The following is a 16,049-nucleotide window of genomic DNA, read 5'->3' as shown; positions in this document are numbered from 1 at the left end:
TGGTATAAAAGGCTATTTAAACATTCGCAAACTGAAAGTCATGGACAGCTGTATTTGAACTAACGAGACTCGTGAAGGGTGACTAAATACACGGTACTTGATCTTTCAGGCCAAAGATGCCTGATCAATTTGATGAGAACATTCATCTTGCAGTCATTTCAATCTCAGGGTAAACTTTGTACACATATAGGTTTTAAACATGTAAAACTTGAAGCTCCTTGTAGTCGTACAATTCATCGTTGAATAAATACAAAAAATGAGAACAAAGCTAAAAATCATGATACATATATATACCCTATATTTCAAAAACTATGTGGGCATTGCCAATTGCCACTTTTATTTTGGGATGAAGTCTTTGCAAACAATATTGAAATCTGCTTCCTCGAGCTTGGTCTTCAATTGTTGGACCAAGATATCGCCATGCGTTTGTAGGATGTAGGATCCCAAGCCATTAATGACGGAGTTCGCAAACGAGCCAATACCGTCGAAGATAAACGTGGCATTGGAATACGACGAAGGTAAACCAATTTCGGTCAGGGCGATCCCGTAGTCGGTGAAGCAATTCTGAGCCCAATGCGCCGATTGATTGAGGACTTTCACTTCCAACTCTGGCGTCCACGTCATGTCAGACACGAAGATGGAGAATGGTTTCACACCATTGCTGTCCAAGTCCCACCAGCCGAAAGAGCCCTTGAGCGAGTACTCCCCGGTGACAGTGAGTACATCGATGGTGAGACCCATGTTCACATTGATCATGGTCAGGTTCTCATCTCGGTAGATCTCGGTGTAGAGCATCTCCATGCGCGAGAGGCCCTCGATGACCATGCGACTGATATTCAGGTCAGCACTGTACAATGTGGTGGTCTGCTGGAAGGAAATGCTCGAGTTCATGTGATCACTCATATCCAACGGATCAATCTGAACGGACGTGAAGTCGGGCGAAAAAGATTTGGCCTTTAGTTCGGACCAGGCTTGCTTGACCAACCCTTCCAAGAGTTGGTCCCGGTCCAATTGGACCACGGTGACATTGTTAGCCGTGCAATTGTTGCCGGGATCCAAGTCCAAACAATCAGGATCCAGCCCCTCATCCGAGTCTAACCCACCCATTGGTCCATCTTGGTCGTCGAATTCGTCGAAAGAGAAATCAAAGAAGCCATCCTCGAGTTCGGAATCACTTTGAGCTTCAACTGCGATCGGGACCACAAGTACCAAACCCAAGCCCAAAAGTACGACCCACCCACACGTTTCCATTGTCCTAGATCTAGGAACTAACTGGGAACTTTACTGACTGGACCCTGTTGAGGGATGACTCACTCACTCACTCACTCACTCACTCACTGTGACGAGTGTGTTTGTTAGAGCGAATTCGTTGGGTCTGGACCGATTTCCAGTTCTGTTGCTTAGGGTCCTCTAAGTTCATTGTTCATCTGGCCCCAAAGAGAATAGCAGTACCACGAGAAGGAGCCTCTTCTCACAAACAAGAGAAAATCAGCGGCCTCGTTAAATATTAGGAATTGCCCATGTGGAAGAGTTGCTTCGTACTACCGTATGTATGTACAGTAGTAGTGTACGTATACAGTATAGTGGCATGGATTTGTCGACTTACAAAGCGAGGGAAGGTCGCTTGGCGTTGCTCAAGCAAATTATTATTGACATCTGACGGCGGGCCTCAAATCGATAACGCCATATCTTTTTTGTGCTATAAATGGTTCCAGCCTAATATCGGGATCGAAACGTTGCCCCAGATATACACTTTGTCGAGTACAAGTCATTGAAAGGGTTGAGAATCATGACTCGCTTGCGTACTAGTAGTACATTAAGGGCAAATGGAATCATTGTAGTTACGACTTTGGACAAGTCTCCACTCGAAAGCTGCATTTGCTCTATGTACAGTTATGTATAAGCACTCACATACGCACTCACATACAGACAGACAAACAGACAGACATGGATGTAATGTACATAACAAAAGAAAACCAACCAATGGGAAGGAGAAATTCCTCGTTTCGAAGGATCTCTGATTCATTCCAACTTATTGGACAGCATCGAAGATGACTTCAAAGAAATGTGCGATCTTTTTACTCCATTCCCAAGCCAACTGAGAAGTCCATTCATTTCTTAGCAAGTCGGGTCAAATGTGATCCAGACAATGATCTCTAATTGGATTGCTAAGAATGCTGACATTCCAGTCTGATGGAAATATACTCAAGAAGAAGCTTTAATCAATAATCAAAAGCGCTCAGATTCTAACTTTGTGTCAGTCTGATGAGATATGTGTCACCAACCACTAACAAATCATCATAAAATAGATGCGATTAACAAAAGAACTTTTTCTTAAATCGCAATTAATCATTTAAAAAATATTTAGGAAATACACTAATACTCATGGTAAATTGCTTCAGTATTAAGCTGTCATAAAAAAAGGAAGCAAAACACTTACATATTCAATAACGGAAGTGCCAAGATTAAGTTTGGGGATTTCACTTCGTAGTACAGCAATCACAATGTTTTGCTTTTGTTTTCCCCTCAAATTCACAAGTTTAGAGACGTAGAGTTCCGAAATATGACAATGTGACACGCTTTCAGGAGTTCTACTAGAAATGATGGTTGGTGTGCGGTGGGTGCAATATCCTAATTTTACGACCATTTGTTGCGAGCATCAGACACTTTTAAAGCTAAGGGCGATTAGTACAATGAATCATCACAAAGTCTAACAACGATTTTCGGTTGACTCCGCTAGTGAAAATCTAGTTCATCATGATAGTGACCTATTTAAAAGGAACTCTCCAAAGTATGTTGGGTAAAATACAGCCTAATTTATCCTTGAGAATTATGCTCTGTGTAAAAAGGTGGATCAAGCTTTGTAAAATATGGTTCAAAAGATTGATTGGATTAAGCAACACTATCTAGATGTGTAGATAAACCTTGATGTAGGCAATTATCTGCGCACTCTTACCTCATTGAGGTTGGAAAGATGTATGGAAAGTTTTCCCGTCGAATTTAATAGAAAGGGTTCATTTTTACGCCAATCAAACCAAAGCAGTTCAGTGGGAACAGCATCTTAGAACTGCAACATAGCTTGAAGTTCCATTATGAGGAAACCCTCTTTTGGTAGTTTTTTAGGATCTTCTCTCATTTGTGGTTGCAGCAATTAATTACCATGGTTTCGATATTGACTTACCTACCACTCTTTGCTCAATGGAACCGGTCAACTATGCGGCATTTCCGACAAAGGCCAGGTGCAAACACCGTCAATAGGAGCTTCTTTCTCTGGCTGTCAGGCTCTTTTGGTACGGTACAGCTGATTATGAACACAAAGCAAATTCTACAATTGCCAGGCCTTCATGTAGTCTTTCATAGGGAAAACAAAACATGAGAGAATAGCCCTTGAAATGCTTTAACTTTAGCTGATCAATTATGCCCATCCAAATACCAAGATGGCCCGGTCCAGAATGTTGAGGGACTAAGAAAAACGCAGCAAGAGGAAAATACCAGAATGGAGCCAAGGAAAATCACATTTATATTCTGATTAATTTGCTCAGTTCCTTAGATACATTTAGAATTGTTTCCCGTTTTCTAACAGCCCAACCAACATGTGCTTGATTTGTGCTGAGCGCTCTTTCCAGATATCCATGGCTGAGTGATGATGCCAACGATGCTGAACGGGACTGAGCTCAACGGGCGCTAAGGTTCGTTCTCGTACGTATCTTATGTGATTTTTGTTGGCCTTTCTGTCTCGCTCGATAATTCGTCTTTCGTACCACAGAGCATGATGATCCGAGCAGAGATTAGACAGATGCGATGAATGGTCTTCTTTCCAAGTCCACCACTTGATGGATAGTAATTCAAGGCCCGGGCCTAAGACACTACGCAGAGATAGCAAGGTCAAGAAATTGACAGTTGAGCAGGGCTGGGACAATACAAAAAGGGAGCACAAAATCCAAATCACGTCATTCTTGAAGATATCTATGTGTTTTTCTTACACCAATTTGATTCTCTTAAGTTTGTGGATGCAGGTTATGACCGTCACGTCAGCTTATTCACACTTATCCTTGGCGTGAATTTTATTTGGTCGTGAAATTGTAATTGTGATAATAGGACAGGCTTCAGACAAATAAAGCAAGCCATTTAAGCCCTTCAAAATGGTAAAAATAGTAACAAAAAAAAATAACAACCTGTCTAACTCACATTCACTGAGCTTTGAGTATTTCGATCATTAGACAATATAAAACTATTGAATAATGTTCCACTTTGTTATTTAATCCTCACATATAGAAATTTCTATTATTCCTCAATCCCTGTAATCCTATGTTTACCTATCCTACACTTTTTATACACCGCCCGGTGTCTGGACTGGACTTTCTCAATAAAGCAAATAAATAAAGTTCAAACATAAGCAAAAATAAGACAAATAAGAGCTGGTAAAATGGAAAAAAGGTTAGAAATGGGATACGTTAATGTAAGAAATCCAGTAAAACTATTGGTTAAAACAAATTTAGCACTCCACCAATCACGAAATCGTCCCAATGAAATTCAAACATGTTGAAGATTACTGCATTTGTATTTATTTGGCCCCTAGGTAAACTGCGGTCTCTTCCCCAAATCTTAATCGCCTTGGGTTTTGAGCAATATATTATAGTCCAGAGAATAGTCATGTCACTTTTCTGGGCTACAAATTGCAGACATTTTATTTAGAGAAAGTAAAGCCAACAACGCTGGACTCGATTCAAGCGAACTAGTATGTATGCATGCAGAAAGTACGTACATTGGCATATCCATTGACCATTTCCATTTACCAAGCTCTCTGACGTTCGAAGTTCCCTTGAGGACCCTGAAAACTTTCAATTCAATGAATTTTAGATAAGTTGATATGGCGGCTTTCCCTTGCCTGGCTTTTATCGGGAAATAAGGGCCCTTATTTGCAACGTCACACGGACCAAGGAAAACGGGAAGAGGCACGGTAGCTTGCTAAATAAACTGCTCTTGCCTTGCCTTGAACGCAATTTCTTTTCCGGACACAATGTGACCCGGGGCACTAATTATGAATAAGATTTCAATAGAATTAGCCAAAAACAACACAAACGCATAATGGTTAAATAAAAAGGAGTTGGCCCAATCGGCCTTTTATGTAGCAGAGGCTGACTGACAAAGCGCCCTCGAAAGTGCAGAACGTAAAGAATATTTCGTGCAACGTAAGGGGGCTATGAAGCGAGCAGTTTGTGTGTCTCGCGGTGTCTCGTCACAGATTGGAAACTGACCGTGTGCCAATTGGTAGACCAAGGCTGCGCAAATAGTCCACACTTTAGTTTGTTGACTTTCTCAGGGTCAGCGCCAGAGAAGCTGTTGCCATAATATACGAATCAACATCCTCCACAAACCATGACGCTAAACCCTGAGTTTTCCGGTTACAGTATAACACCAACTTACTCGACATTTTCTCAGGGTGTAAGCATGTATTTATGAGTGTTTTTGATAATATGATTATCGACGTAAATGTAGAAACAAGGTAGAACTCCACTAGAGCTAAAGTGCTGAATAATCTTTTCACTTTCTTTTTACTGGACGCAGTCGTTTGTTCTTGCATTAGTTACGTGGACGATTGTTCTATAGGAAAAATAGTTGAAAAAAAATGGTACTTTAGCAACAAAAATTTTCTTCTTTCTGCTTTGGAATCTGGGAGAAGAGCGTAGCAAAATCGTGGTATTGTTGTCCACTTGATCCTCTTGTTTTTTAAACCATGTGATCCTTTCAACCAGGAATGGAATGCCAGTTACAAGAGCTTACCTTGTCTCTGACAAAATAGCTTTTACGGCCATTCAGTTTATGGAGGGTAGATCCGTATTTTGTACCAACGTCTCAATGGATCTTCCTGACAGCATTTTCTTTTAGTAATATGACTGACCAAAACATATTGAGTAATGGTGCTTTGAATACGAGACACTTAACCTACAGCGTTCTTCAGTAAAAGGCTAAAAAACCCAAATTGCCTGTAGCACTCTTTTTTTTTAAATTTGGGTTCTCGCGGGCCTTACTAGCCTTTACAAGAAATGTAATCATTGGCACTTTAAAAGTGAAAGACTATTGTTTGTCCAATTCCTACCACTTCAATTTCATACAATATTTGGTCAAATTTGAGTTGTCAGACAGGCCTAGCCCTTGAATATACTAGGGTTAATTGGAAATAGGCACCTTTTAGCTACAGCTGACTGATGAGAGGCCATTGCAGTGGCCAACTCTTCTTAAAGATGATGTTCACCCACCCTTTTAGCCGTCCGCTTTTCCGGATTGGCCGAGGATAGGGATCTCCTTCACAAATTCCAATTTGGTTTCCAGAGCAGGCGCTCTACCACCTCGGCAGCTACTCTCCTCTATGAAGTTGTCCAATCTAACATCAAGAACAAGAGAAGAGTGAAAGTACGGATGCTTTGTGGATATATCTTTGAGATCTCTTTTCTTAGCTCGTGAAGGATCAGATTTGATGAAGACGCGCAAATTAGAAATAACAAATTCAGCATTTCAAGATTCTCGACTTCATCCCGCGAAACCTTTAGCAACATAATGACATAACGGTTCAGCTTGCTCATTTTTTATATAAAATACAAGATTCGAGCCTGTGATTAATAATGGTTGACAATAAGTATTAACCCAAGAGTCCAGTCAAGATGGAGGACGACTGTCTCAAGAATCTTCGTTGATTTGATTAAGCTGTTGTATTAGGAAATGAGACGTGACAAGTGACCGCCCAAGGACAAACCAAAATGGAGGTTTCGTGACCATTTTTCTTTGGGGGTTGAGTTTGACATCAGCTTAAAGGTCCCTATTGTGGTCAACTTCAAAGTGTGACTTGAAAGATGCTACCGGATCAACAACGCCTACGTATTCCATAAGAATATGAGCTAGCCAGGCGGACTAGTTTTCAGAGCGAATGAATGTCAGCTGACCAGTTGCAAGGGTATAGTGTCTGATTGTAGAGGCGCTGCTTCCATCAGTTAGAGTTGCACTGTCCACTGGTTACCGATTCAACTGCAGTAAAAGAAGACAACAAATCCGATTTGTCTTCTTCCATGTTACTTCTTCTATGCTTTACCCACTATCAGCTGGATATGCTCATCTACGGAATTATTGGCGAGCGCAATCCGCCGTGTTTATACTTTCCCGTGCGCAGCTGATCAAGGCATACGTCATCCAGAGGGCTTGGAGTGCATCGCGAAGTGTTTTTATAAGGGACCTTATGTATGGGACCTATTTAGAAAGTATACATGCACGCAGTTTCTTTACAATGCCAATTGGGTGGTAGTATGAAAAACCAAGATGTCAGTCACTTCCTTTTTTTAAGTTCCGTTTCAAATCATACTTTTAAGGCACTTTTATAACACAAATAGATTCAAATCTGCATCGTTCAATCAAGAATTGGTTGTGCTGGGTCAAAAAAGAAGAATCCAGGACGTAAGTTGGGCAATGCCAACCCAGCCGTCCCTCCAAGTGGTTATTCCCTTTCAATCACGGACTTGGCTCAATCAGGGAAGTGTGCCTCATTGCACGCCAAGTGTCGACCTCCTCTTCCCTGCGTGAGGCATGACCAAAATTAAAAAGGAGAAAAATATCTTTGAAGCCTTATTTCAAATACCCAGAAGCTTTTCTTCTCTCTGTTAGGCATTTGAATTCAGTCAATAGGGCTAGTCAAGTAAACGCGTTCATGGACAACTGACGTTATTCCATGGAGTAAAATCAAAGACAACATGCCCAGCCAAACCGCACTGTGCATGCATTGGATTTTGACATTTATTTCATTTTACCTCCTTGTCTAGGCTATTAGCATTGTGATGTTGAGCCAATTTGATTGTGCGTTAGTTGATTAGCACCTAACATGTTCATTTTGTTGGGTTTTGTAACACAACTTGCTCAAAATCATTCGATTATTGAAAATTCAATGGGCAAATGGTGGGACTGGACTGTAATGTTTGTCTTAGTTCTCTCTCCCCAAAATGCCCAAAATCAGGGTGCCGGACCACATTTATCCTTGAATTTCCTTTACTTGACATCCCCTATGGTCTCTGCTCTATCACGCTTGGTTTTATGAAATTGGCATATGACGTTTGAAATTCGAACGATATTCATTTTTATTCCAAGGGCTCTGAAATTGCAATTGGCATATGACGTTTGAAATTCGAACGATATTCATTTTTATTCCAAGGGCTCTGAAATTGCCCTCAAGCTAGTGGCAATCTTTTAGCTCCAATACACTCTTACTTACAAAATTGACTCACACTTGCTGGCCGGCCCGGAGGAAAAGTCGGAAAGTTAGCCAATAGCCGTTATCCATCCCAAGATTTGTGCAGCGGAGCATCTTTAGAGCTAACCTAACCTAACCTAGCCTTTTAGGTTGCAATGGCCTGGGGCGCCTAGGCCGCGGCACAAGCTTGCGGCAGCTTGGTTGTAAGGACCCAAATTGCACAAATCTTGGGATGGATGAAGAGTGTACAACGTTATGTATCAAACATAAAACTCGAATTTGCCGGTTGCTCTTGGTCAGCGCAAGGACTCTAAAGCTCTTTAGAGTCCCTGGTCAGCGATACTAGCTTTTGACTACATAACTTTGAAGTGAACCACTTTACTAGTAAATAATGTAATAAGTACCTGCCTTTAACTGAGAAGAATTGCGTTTCATATTTTGTTACCTTGATTCGATAAGTGGCCTAGAGTTGTTTTGACTAGAGCCCTCTAGTTTTGACCAAGAGCATGCCAATTTGGCGGGAAGCTTGTTCACAGTTCATATTTCTAAAAGTTCGTGACTTGGCTCATCATCTCATCAGAGGCGCATGAGGCTGTTAAAAAGTTCTCCCCATCTTCTCCTAGTCTATTGCCATTGAAAATCATTAAAATCTAAGCTATATAGCAGGTGTGCCGTAAGTCCTTGGACAAATTTCATCAACAACAATAACAAAGGCACCTTGGAGAACAAGGGGTTGAGGTTTAAAATGGTATTAAAATGAGATGACTAGTAGGCAGTTTAGAGTAATTTATTTTTCTAACAAATAACCAACGTCGATCCGCAAAATTATTTTTTCGCGGTTTTTTTCCATGATTCAAGCACAAAGAGGCAAAACTAAGATCAATTGTGGAAGCGAAAGATTTAGCTAGATATGCCGAGAAAGATCCTGCAATTAAGTTTTTTAAAATTTCTTCCTTAATCACTGAGATACAAGGTTTCAAAAACGTGTCTGAGGACTTATGGCATGCCCGGTAAAGTTTTTCAGAACCAAGTGGACTTCGGCAGAAGGTCGAAAATTCGGATATTCGAATTACTTTGTTATTAAAAACGGCTTACTGTACAGTATTCAAAGAAGACACGCATGGTAGCCCATGGCGTACTCCATGGATAGCCACGGTGTTTATATTTTCTGGTTAAGTGTTTGCTCCAATGCCAAGACATCTAGATATGTTTTTCTTTGTCAAAGAGACAAAAGGAACAACTTTTGTGAAATAAACATGTTTAAAAGTAGTTCAGATAAGTGTGAAAAATAATTACAACTTGAAAGTTACGTTTTACACCTTAAAAGATCGAAAAGTGGCCTAATTTTGTTTCCAGCTATTTCCGAGGCATATTATTGTCTTTTTCAATAAAACGACAAGAAATAACGTTTTTCTATTTTCTTTAAGATTTCTCTAAAAGCTAAAAGTATCAAAAATGCCACTTTAAAGTTACAAAACATGTAAAATTGCCTTTCATTTTCGTTAGGAGCCATTCTATCATGTTCCTAAAGTATTTGAACGATACATGTGACAGTTTCATTTTCAAATTTGTCACTTTTTGCAATATATAATTTCTACGTACTAGCCATGTTTTTATTCAACTTCAATATAATTTTGTTAAATTTTTTAGATCAAGCTTCATTAAAGTTGCAATTGACAAGTATGGCATCACAATTGTGAAATATTGATATGAATTTAGTTTTTAACCTTTATTGCAAACTATTTTCGGGGTTTTCTCCCTGTTTCAAAAAGTGAAATACTTTCATTTATGTTTTAGGCATAGAAAAATCGTACTTTATTTCTTGGCAATTGCTTTAAGGTGTAACCGGAGTAGTTTGTAGTTAAATTTGATGCAAATGCAATCTTTGAAAGCGTGATATCTTATCGTTTAATCAATTGATTTGGATAAAATTGTAGTTGGAAACGCAAGTAAGGTTACTCCCAACATCTTTTTATTACGTTTTTAAAAATATTATCTTTTTGTAGTGTTTAGTATACTAATCTGAGTTTAAATACGAGATGATATTTTACAAAAGGTGTTCCTTTTGTTTTAATAACAACAATAATCGTTAGTAGAAGTCTTGGCATTTGCACAAAAACTTTATCAGTGTTGTGGGTACCACACTGTAGCTGAACGTGTTAGTTTCAAGCTGTACAAGAGTTCAGAAATATATGAAACCATTGACCTTAACGAATAAGTTACTTATTTCTTCAAACTAGTTTTAAATAAGAAGCTTTTCTCTTGGACACCAAACAATCCTTAGTATTTAATTCCCGTCCCCTTGTTATTGGGATAAGAGTTGAACATAATTGCCCCTTCAAATGAGATATTTCTTAGTCTCATACTTGGACGAAGTTCGCAAAGTGCGATTTCAAATAGTTTTGGCCGTTTTTTGAAAAAGAAATCAAAAAAAGATAACTGCGAAGACGGTCTTATGTCTTTTTTGAGGGAGTAATCAATTGGAAAATAAAACATTCACTGACATAGGGTTGTTTGTCAGAAATTACTTGCAAATACTGCATTAACAAACCAAGAGGTCCTCAAGCACGACGGGATCATTCATTCAATAATATTCTGAGCTTTTTAAGCAATTCCTTCCCTACCAAAACAATTCCTCAACTATTCCAATCAGTTCCCCCAAAAGTACCAGTACACAGAGTCTAAAGCGATTTCGGATTGACCAAACTCCGACGTACAGTGTATTTCTGTGAGCGATGTATTTTTCACCAAATTAAGCTTCGAAAACAAACACCGAACTTACCGCATGGAGCCAATTTGTTTGACTAATTTGCACTAGGCAATATCTTTTAGCAAAAACATGTTGGTCGCTAACCTAAAAACGTCTCTTAGGTAGAGGGCGCTACATTTACATTTAACATTTCACGCATTCATGGCAAAGATCGTTAAAAACGGTAACATGTTCCAATCTTTTTGAAGGATAGCTTCCGAAATTCTGATATGTTTTCTTTGATTGTTGGCACTAACAAACGAGTAAAATTACTCTGAACATTAAGTATTTTTTTCTTGAGATTATGTCGTCAAAAGTGACAGGCAACAAAATTCAAAGCAAGATACAAGGATGCAACCAGAAACTGAAAAGATATGGAGCCGAGAAGGCTCACGGTACTTTATAACGAAACAGGATTTTCGAGTTAACTGGCTTGGTGTCTCTATTCCAAACAAATTGAATGATGTAAGTAAGCGTTTAAATGTCAACAACTGAAAGCCTCGAAGCTTAATGGGAGCCTTCTTGAGACACTTCAGCCAGCTTCTCCAAGGTCGTATCAGGCGTGAAATACATGGACTCGGCTCGTGAAGGTCCGGAATCACTTGTTCCGGGTTCCACTGAAATAACTGGAAGGTCTGATTTCGAACTTGGCGTTGTTGAACTGCCACTATCGTGAAGGGTGATAGCCATTGAAACTTTATCTTCCCCCTCGGGGCTTTCCGCCGGTGTAGGATCCCTAGGGAGCGGCGAGACATCATCGAGGAAGGCTTCCAAGTCCGTGTTTTCCTCATCCTCCTCATCTAAGTCAACCGTCTCCAAAGAGGCGTCAGGATCGTGTCGAGGGGGAACTGCAAAAGATTTATCAATGCTGGCTATGTTTTTTGGACAAACACCATTCTAGACCTCTCTTTTGTTTTCTGATTTATGCATTGCCTAGCGTATCACAGCTACACAAGAGGACACGTTGGGAGACGAATTTTCGTTGACATACAGGGTCGAAAGAAATTAAGGGTTACTTTTGGTGCTTTCTGAACTTCGGAAAAAAAAATCTTTCCACTCAAGAAAGATAAATGATCTAATATCAGTCGAAAGAGATTGATACCTCTAAGATAGGTTGACCGTCAGAACCATGTCTGAAAATGATAAGTGAGCGCAGTCTTGAGGTCAGAGCCAAAGCTATTGGCATGCTGAAGACTGGCAAGAGGCTACGGGACGTGGGTGAAGCTTTTGGTGCTCATCTGCCAACCACTTGAAAGTGGGCAAATTTCGATCCAGGACGAAAATCTGGAATTCTTGGAGCTCAGGTGGTATTTAGGTAGTAGTATCGGAGGTTTATCAATTTTGTTCCGGCTTGAGTTCGATCATTTATAATATGGCTCTGGGTCTTAGACTGTTGTAGAGCGACATTAGATTGAATTATGCACACGATTAAGGAAATCAAGGAAAAAAGTGGGGAGAAAACAAAATATCTAGACGACACCAAAAGTGGCCCTTAATTTTCTTCTGCCCTGTACATCCATTTCGATCTGATGATTAAATCAGGCACTTGAGCAAACAGCTATTTCAAGACATAACAGTAAGCACGGTGGTTCAAATGCCATATCAAATTTTGAAGAATGCCAACACAGATGCCTTTTTGTCGACTTGTAGTTGGGGGATTTAGAATTTTTAAAACCAAGTAGATGGAAATGATGATATGATCAACTGAGTCGTTCTTGCTGAGTTATATGGGCTTAATGGGCTTTTTTTCATCAGTTCCAATTCCAAAATACTCTCTCAGAGTACTTAAAACGCCATATCCAATTTTGTGGGCAAGGCCGCATTGGACACATCGTGGCATTTTTCTAGTTCTTAAAAAACAAAGAAAAACTTTCAGTCTATACCTTGACATGATTCTAGCTAGCTCAGACAAAAAGATTATTGAACAATCCATTTTTCAAAAAAGTATTCAACAGAAATTAGGACCACATTTACTAATAACTTGATAAGAAATTAGAATATGATCGATGTATTTAGTTGCTGCTGATTTATATGGATTTGAATTGTCCCATTTCATCAAGTTCAGCTCAAAAAATGCCCGTTATATTTCAATTCAAATGCCCAGACCAATAATTCTAATAATCACTTTCACAATGTAAAAGATAATTTTGCATTTTCTCCAGTTATCTGAATATAGCTAAAAATGTTGTGCACCATGACATAAGAATCCTTTGAATGAGCAAATTTTTGAAAATGTCTTTTGAAATCTTTTACATTTGTTAAACCATCAATGACGATCTGACGAATATCAATTAGGCCTCAAAGTTGCAGTTTTTATTCTGTTTCAACAAAGTTTTCTTGCAAAGCCCAATTCCAAAATATTGGCATTGTGTTTGGAGTTAAACTGAAAGCATTGCTAGATGTGCTTTATTATTTGCAAACCCTTTTCTTAAAAATAGATATCATATGAGTGTTTTAAGTTAAGTAACATAGCATGATAGGCTGTTTTGAAGTTGGGCAAGAAATTATGTGTAAGTATGTAAGTATTTCGTCTGAGCTAGAGCCACTATAGCAGATTGTAGTGGCTCTAGTCTGAGCCAGAATCACACAGAGCCATGTTATTCAAGCTCTTCCTTTTGATGTTAGGAACTAGATAAATGCCATAAAACGAGGAAGATTGTCTAAAGAATTGCAAAACCCAAAGGAAGCAAGCTCTTGATTAAAAATGCTCAAAGAAATGCAACATATCATGACAAGGAACGAGGTACGATTGCTATAGATACCTCGAAGTTGTCCTCCGGATTTGAATGTGGCTAAATCGTTGTCAAATCTTTGCTGGAATACTCGTTGTTTTTGCTGTCGAGCCACCAACTCATTGGCTTCGGCTAGCTTTTTCTTGGATTGATGTTCTCTTTGGAGACGTGCTGAAACGAAAAGGAACATTTCGCGTGAAATTGATTTAGGGTCACGACTGGGGAGTGGGAATCCTGCAGTTCGGAAAAACGGCATTTTGACATTTCTGGGCCAGATTGCTCGCACCTGACAGTTCTCTGAATTCGGCTTTCCGCTGAGCCTCGAAGTTGGCCAAATCCTTCCGACGACTGTTTTGTCTGGTTTGCAAGTCTCGAGCGTCTAAAGTATCTTCCAAGGCCATAAGTGCGATTTCCACTTTGCTAAACAAGGGCTCCAATTCTCCTGCCGGGAAACAAAAAGACCTTGTATTTTCAGGTCGAGATTGCACATATTGGCTTTTATCCGGTTGTTTGTAAAACAAATGAAGAAACAAATGAAATCCTTAAATTAATGAGTGGGCTGACACATTTATTAAAATCAATAACCATCAGCGAAGAATGTTAGAAGTAATCATCATCCCAACAATAACAAGCATTAAGCGTCTATGAATTGCAGTTTGACTTGGTCGATAAAACAACTGCTTCTTTGCTTCATTTGATATCGTTAAAGATGCATTATCTGAGACATGAATATCAGGACTATGGATAGGGATTCTAGGGTCAATAATTAACATTTGGATTGGAGTGAACGGATTGCATTCTTCTTCAAATGACACAGACTCTCGGACAATACAATTACGTAATTCAAAGTTCAGTTTAATCAAATAACTGGGTCAAAAATAATGTCCTCTCAAAGCGGAGTGTACATAAAAGGGTTTGGAATGAATGAATCAGCCCTCTTTGGGGAATCGATTCACATTGCATTCTATAAAGAGTTTTGTGGTGAGTTTTGAGAGAACAAAACTTACGATCCGGACATTCGATTAAGAAAATCGAAGTGTGTTCTTGAAGCGATCTTGGACCAGTCTCATATGAAGAAAAACGCAATGCATTGACTCGATTCTAAATGCCAATTCTCGACCCAACCAAGCATCACTGTCCGTAGGTCACTTATTTCAGAAACGGACAAAATAGTCAAAATGAAGTTAAATCGCTAAAAAGCGCGTCATTGTGCCCTTCACGTAATTGAGATTTCGTCTGGATGTACAAATCAAGCTCGGCTTTTCCAAGGATACAACTCACTTAAGAAAACAAAGAAAGGTTATTTTCATTGATCGACGAGTCGCATTGCCGTAGTTCTCTCCCGTCTCACTCAAACACTTATTGAGGACTAATTCATATTCACCGGAAAAAGCCAGCTCAATTGTTACATCATAGTACGTGTGGCCGCATAAAGCACGGACCAAAAAATACAAGAAGCTTGATTTTTAAAGTTAAACACTATCAGATCACCTCGGTCAAGCACCATAACTAAATCATCATCATCTGGATCGATTAACCTGCTCCATAATTTACAACCACTCATTTTGGCTTCGATGTGTCAAAGAATATAAATGAATGGCGGAAGAAAAGGACAATTGCTAAGTGTATGCACACAGAGTGGGCACCAAAGGCTTCTTTTGAGTAAAGAAAGCTCACTCGACGAAAAGTTCATGCGATTATACGCTCCAGAAACAAATCAGTGCCATTTCATTCCTTACCTAAGCTCACGACGATCTGCTGGATCTCCTCATTCATCTTTGGGATCTGTCCCACCAATGACTGTAAGGTCTTGGTGTTTCGCCATTGAGTTTCGATCTGGGCATGCAAGTCGGCGATTGATCGATCCGTGTCTTTGGCCCGCTTGGCGTTTTTTTCGTTCTCCAAATGAAGCGTTTCCCATTGCATTTGGTAAAACTCTAATAACTCTGAACCGCAATCTAGGTTCACGGTCTTTTTTTTCCCATATTGCGGCGACGGTGTGGGTACCGTGACGGCCACTGCCGCACCCGCAACCCGATCTAAAACGGCATTGGCTCCTTCCACTACACTCGTCGAGGATAAACCGCGAACGCTAGAAAGAGATTCAAACGGCATGCATGAAATATATCGAGATGATTATCGTTATTACTCGAATTTAAATTCAATCATTCAATTCATCAAACATAGCTTTGACGATACAAAAACGTAAAGCTTGAGAGTAAAATGTCATACCTAAAGGCTTCAAAACCGAAAAAGTAACCTATTAGTGTACGTAGAAATAATCCCATAGAACAATTATTTGTTGGTGACAAGAATCTCTCTTTTTTTTGGGGGG

At 39.6% G+C, this 16,049-nt stretch overlaps 2 protein-coding genes across 2 annotated transcripts in view; both read right to left on the bottom strand.

The window, feature by feature from the left end:
* Positions 1–275: 275 nt before the first annotated feature.
* Positions 276–1,314, bottom strand: LOC131884253 (uncharacterized). The gene has a single exon (XM_059231970.1). It carries the CDS (start codon positions 1,249–1,251, stop codon positions 337–339), a length of 915 nt encoding a protein of 304 aa, XP_059087953.1. The 5' UTR covers positions 1,252–1,314; the 3' UTR covers positions 276–336.
* Positions 1,315–11,398: 10,084 nt separating this feature from the next.
* Positions 11,399–16,049, bottom strand: part of LOC131884251 (dysbindin protein homolog) — a 5,661-nt gene continuing 1,010 nt past the window's right edge. Inside the window, exons 2-5 of the mRNA XM_059231968.1 lie at positions 15,454–15,806; positions 14,001–14,156; positions 13,745–13,885; positions 11,399–11,830 (exon numbers count right to left, since the gene is read on the bottom strand). Of these exons, the coding sequence (XP_059087951.1) occupies positions 11,490–11,830; positions 13,745–13,885; positions 14,001–14,156; positions 15,454–15,806 (991 nt within the window). The 3' untranslated portion in view covers positions 11,399–11,489. The remainder of the gene's footprint in view (positions 11,831–13,744; positions 13,886–14,000; positions 14,157–15,453; positions 15,807–16,049) is intronic.

This window comes from Tigriopus californicus, chromosome 7 (genome assembly GCF_007210705.1).
Source record: "Tigriopus californicus strain San Diego chromosome 7, Tcal_SD_v2.1, whole genome shotgun sequence".
In the NCBI taxonomy this organism is placed as follows: Eukaryota; Metazoa; Arthropoda; class Copepoda; order Harpacticoida; family Harpacticidae; genus Tigriopus; species Tigriopus californicus.
Note: the sequence above shows the minus strand (reverse complement) of the source record. Positions and strands in the feature narration are given on the sequence as shown.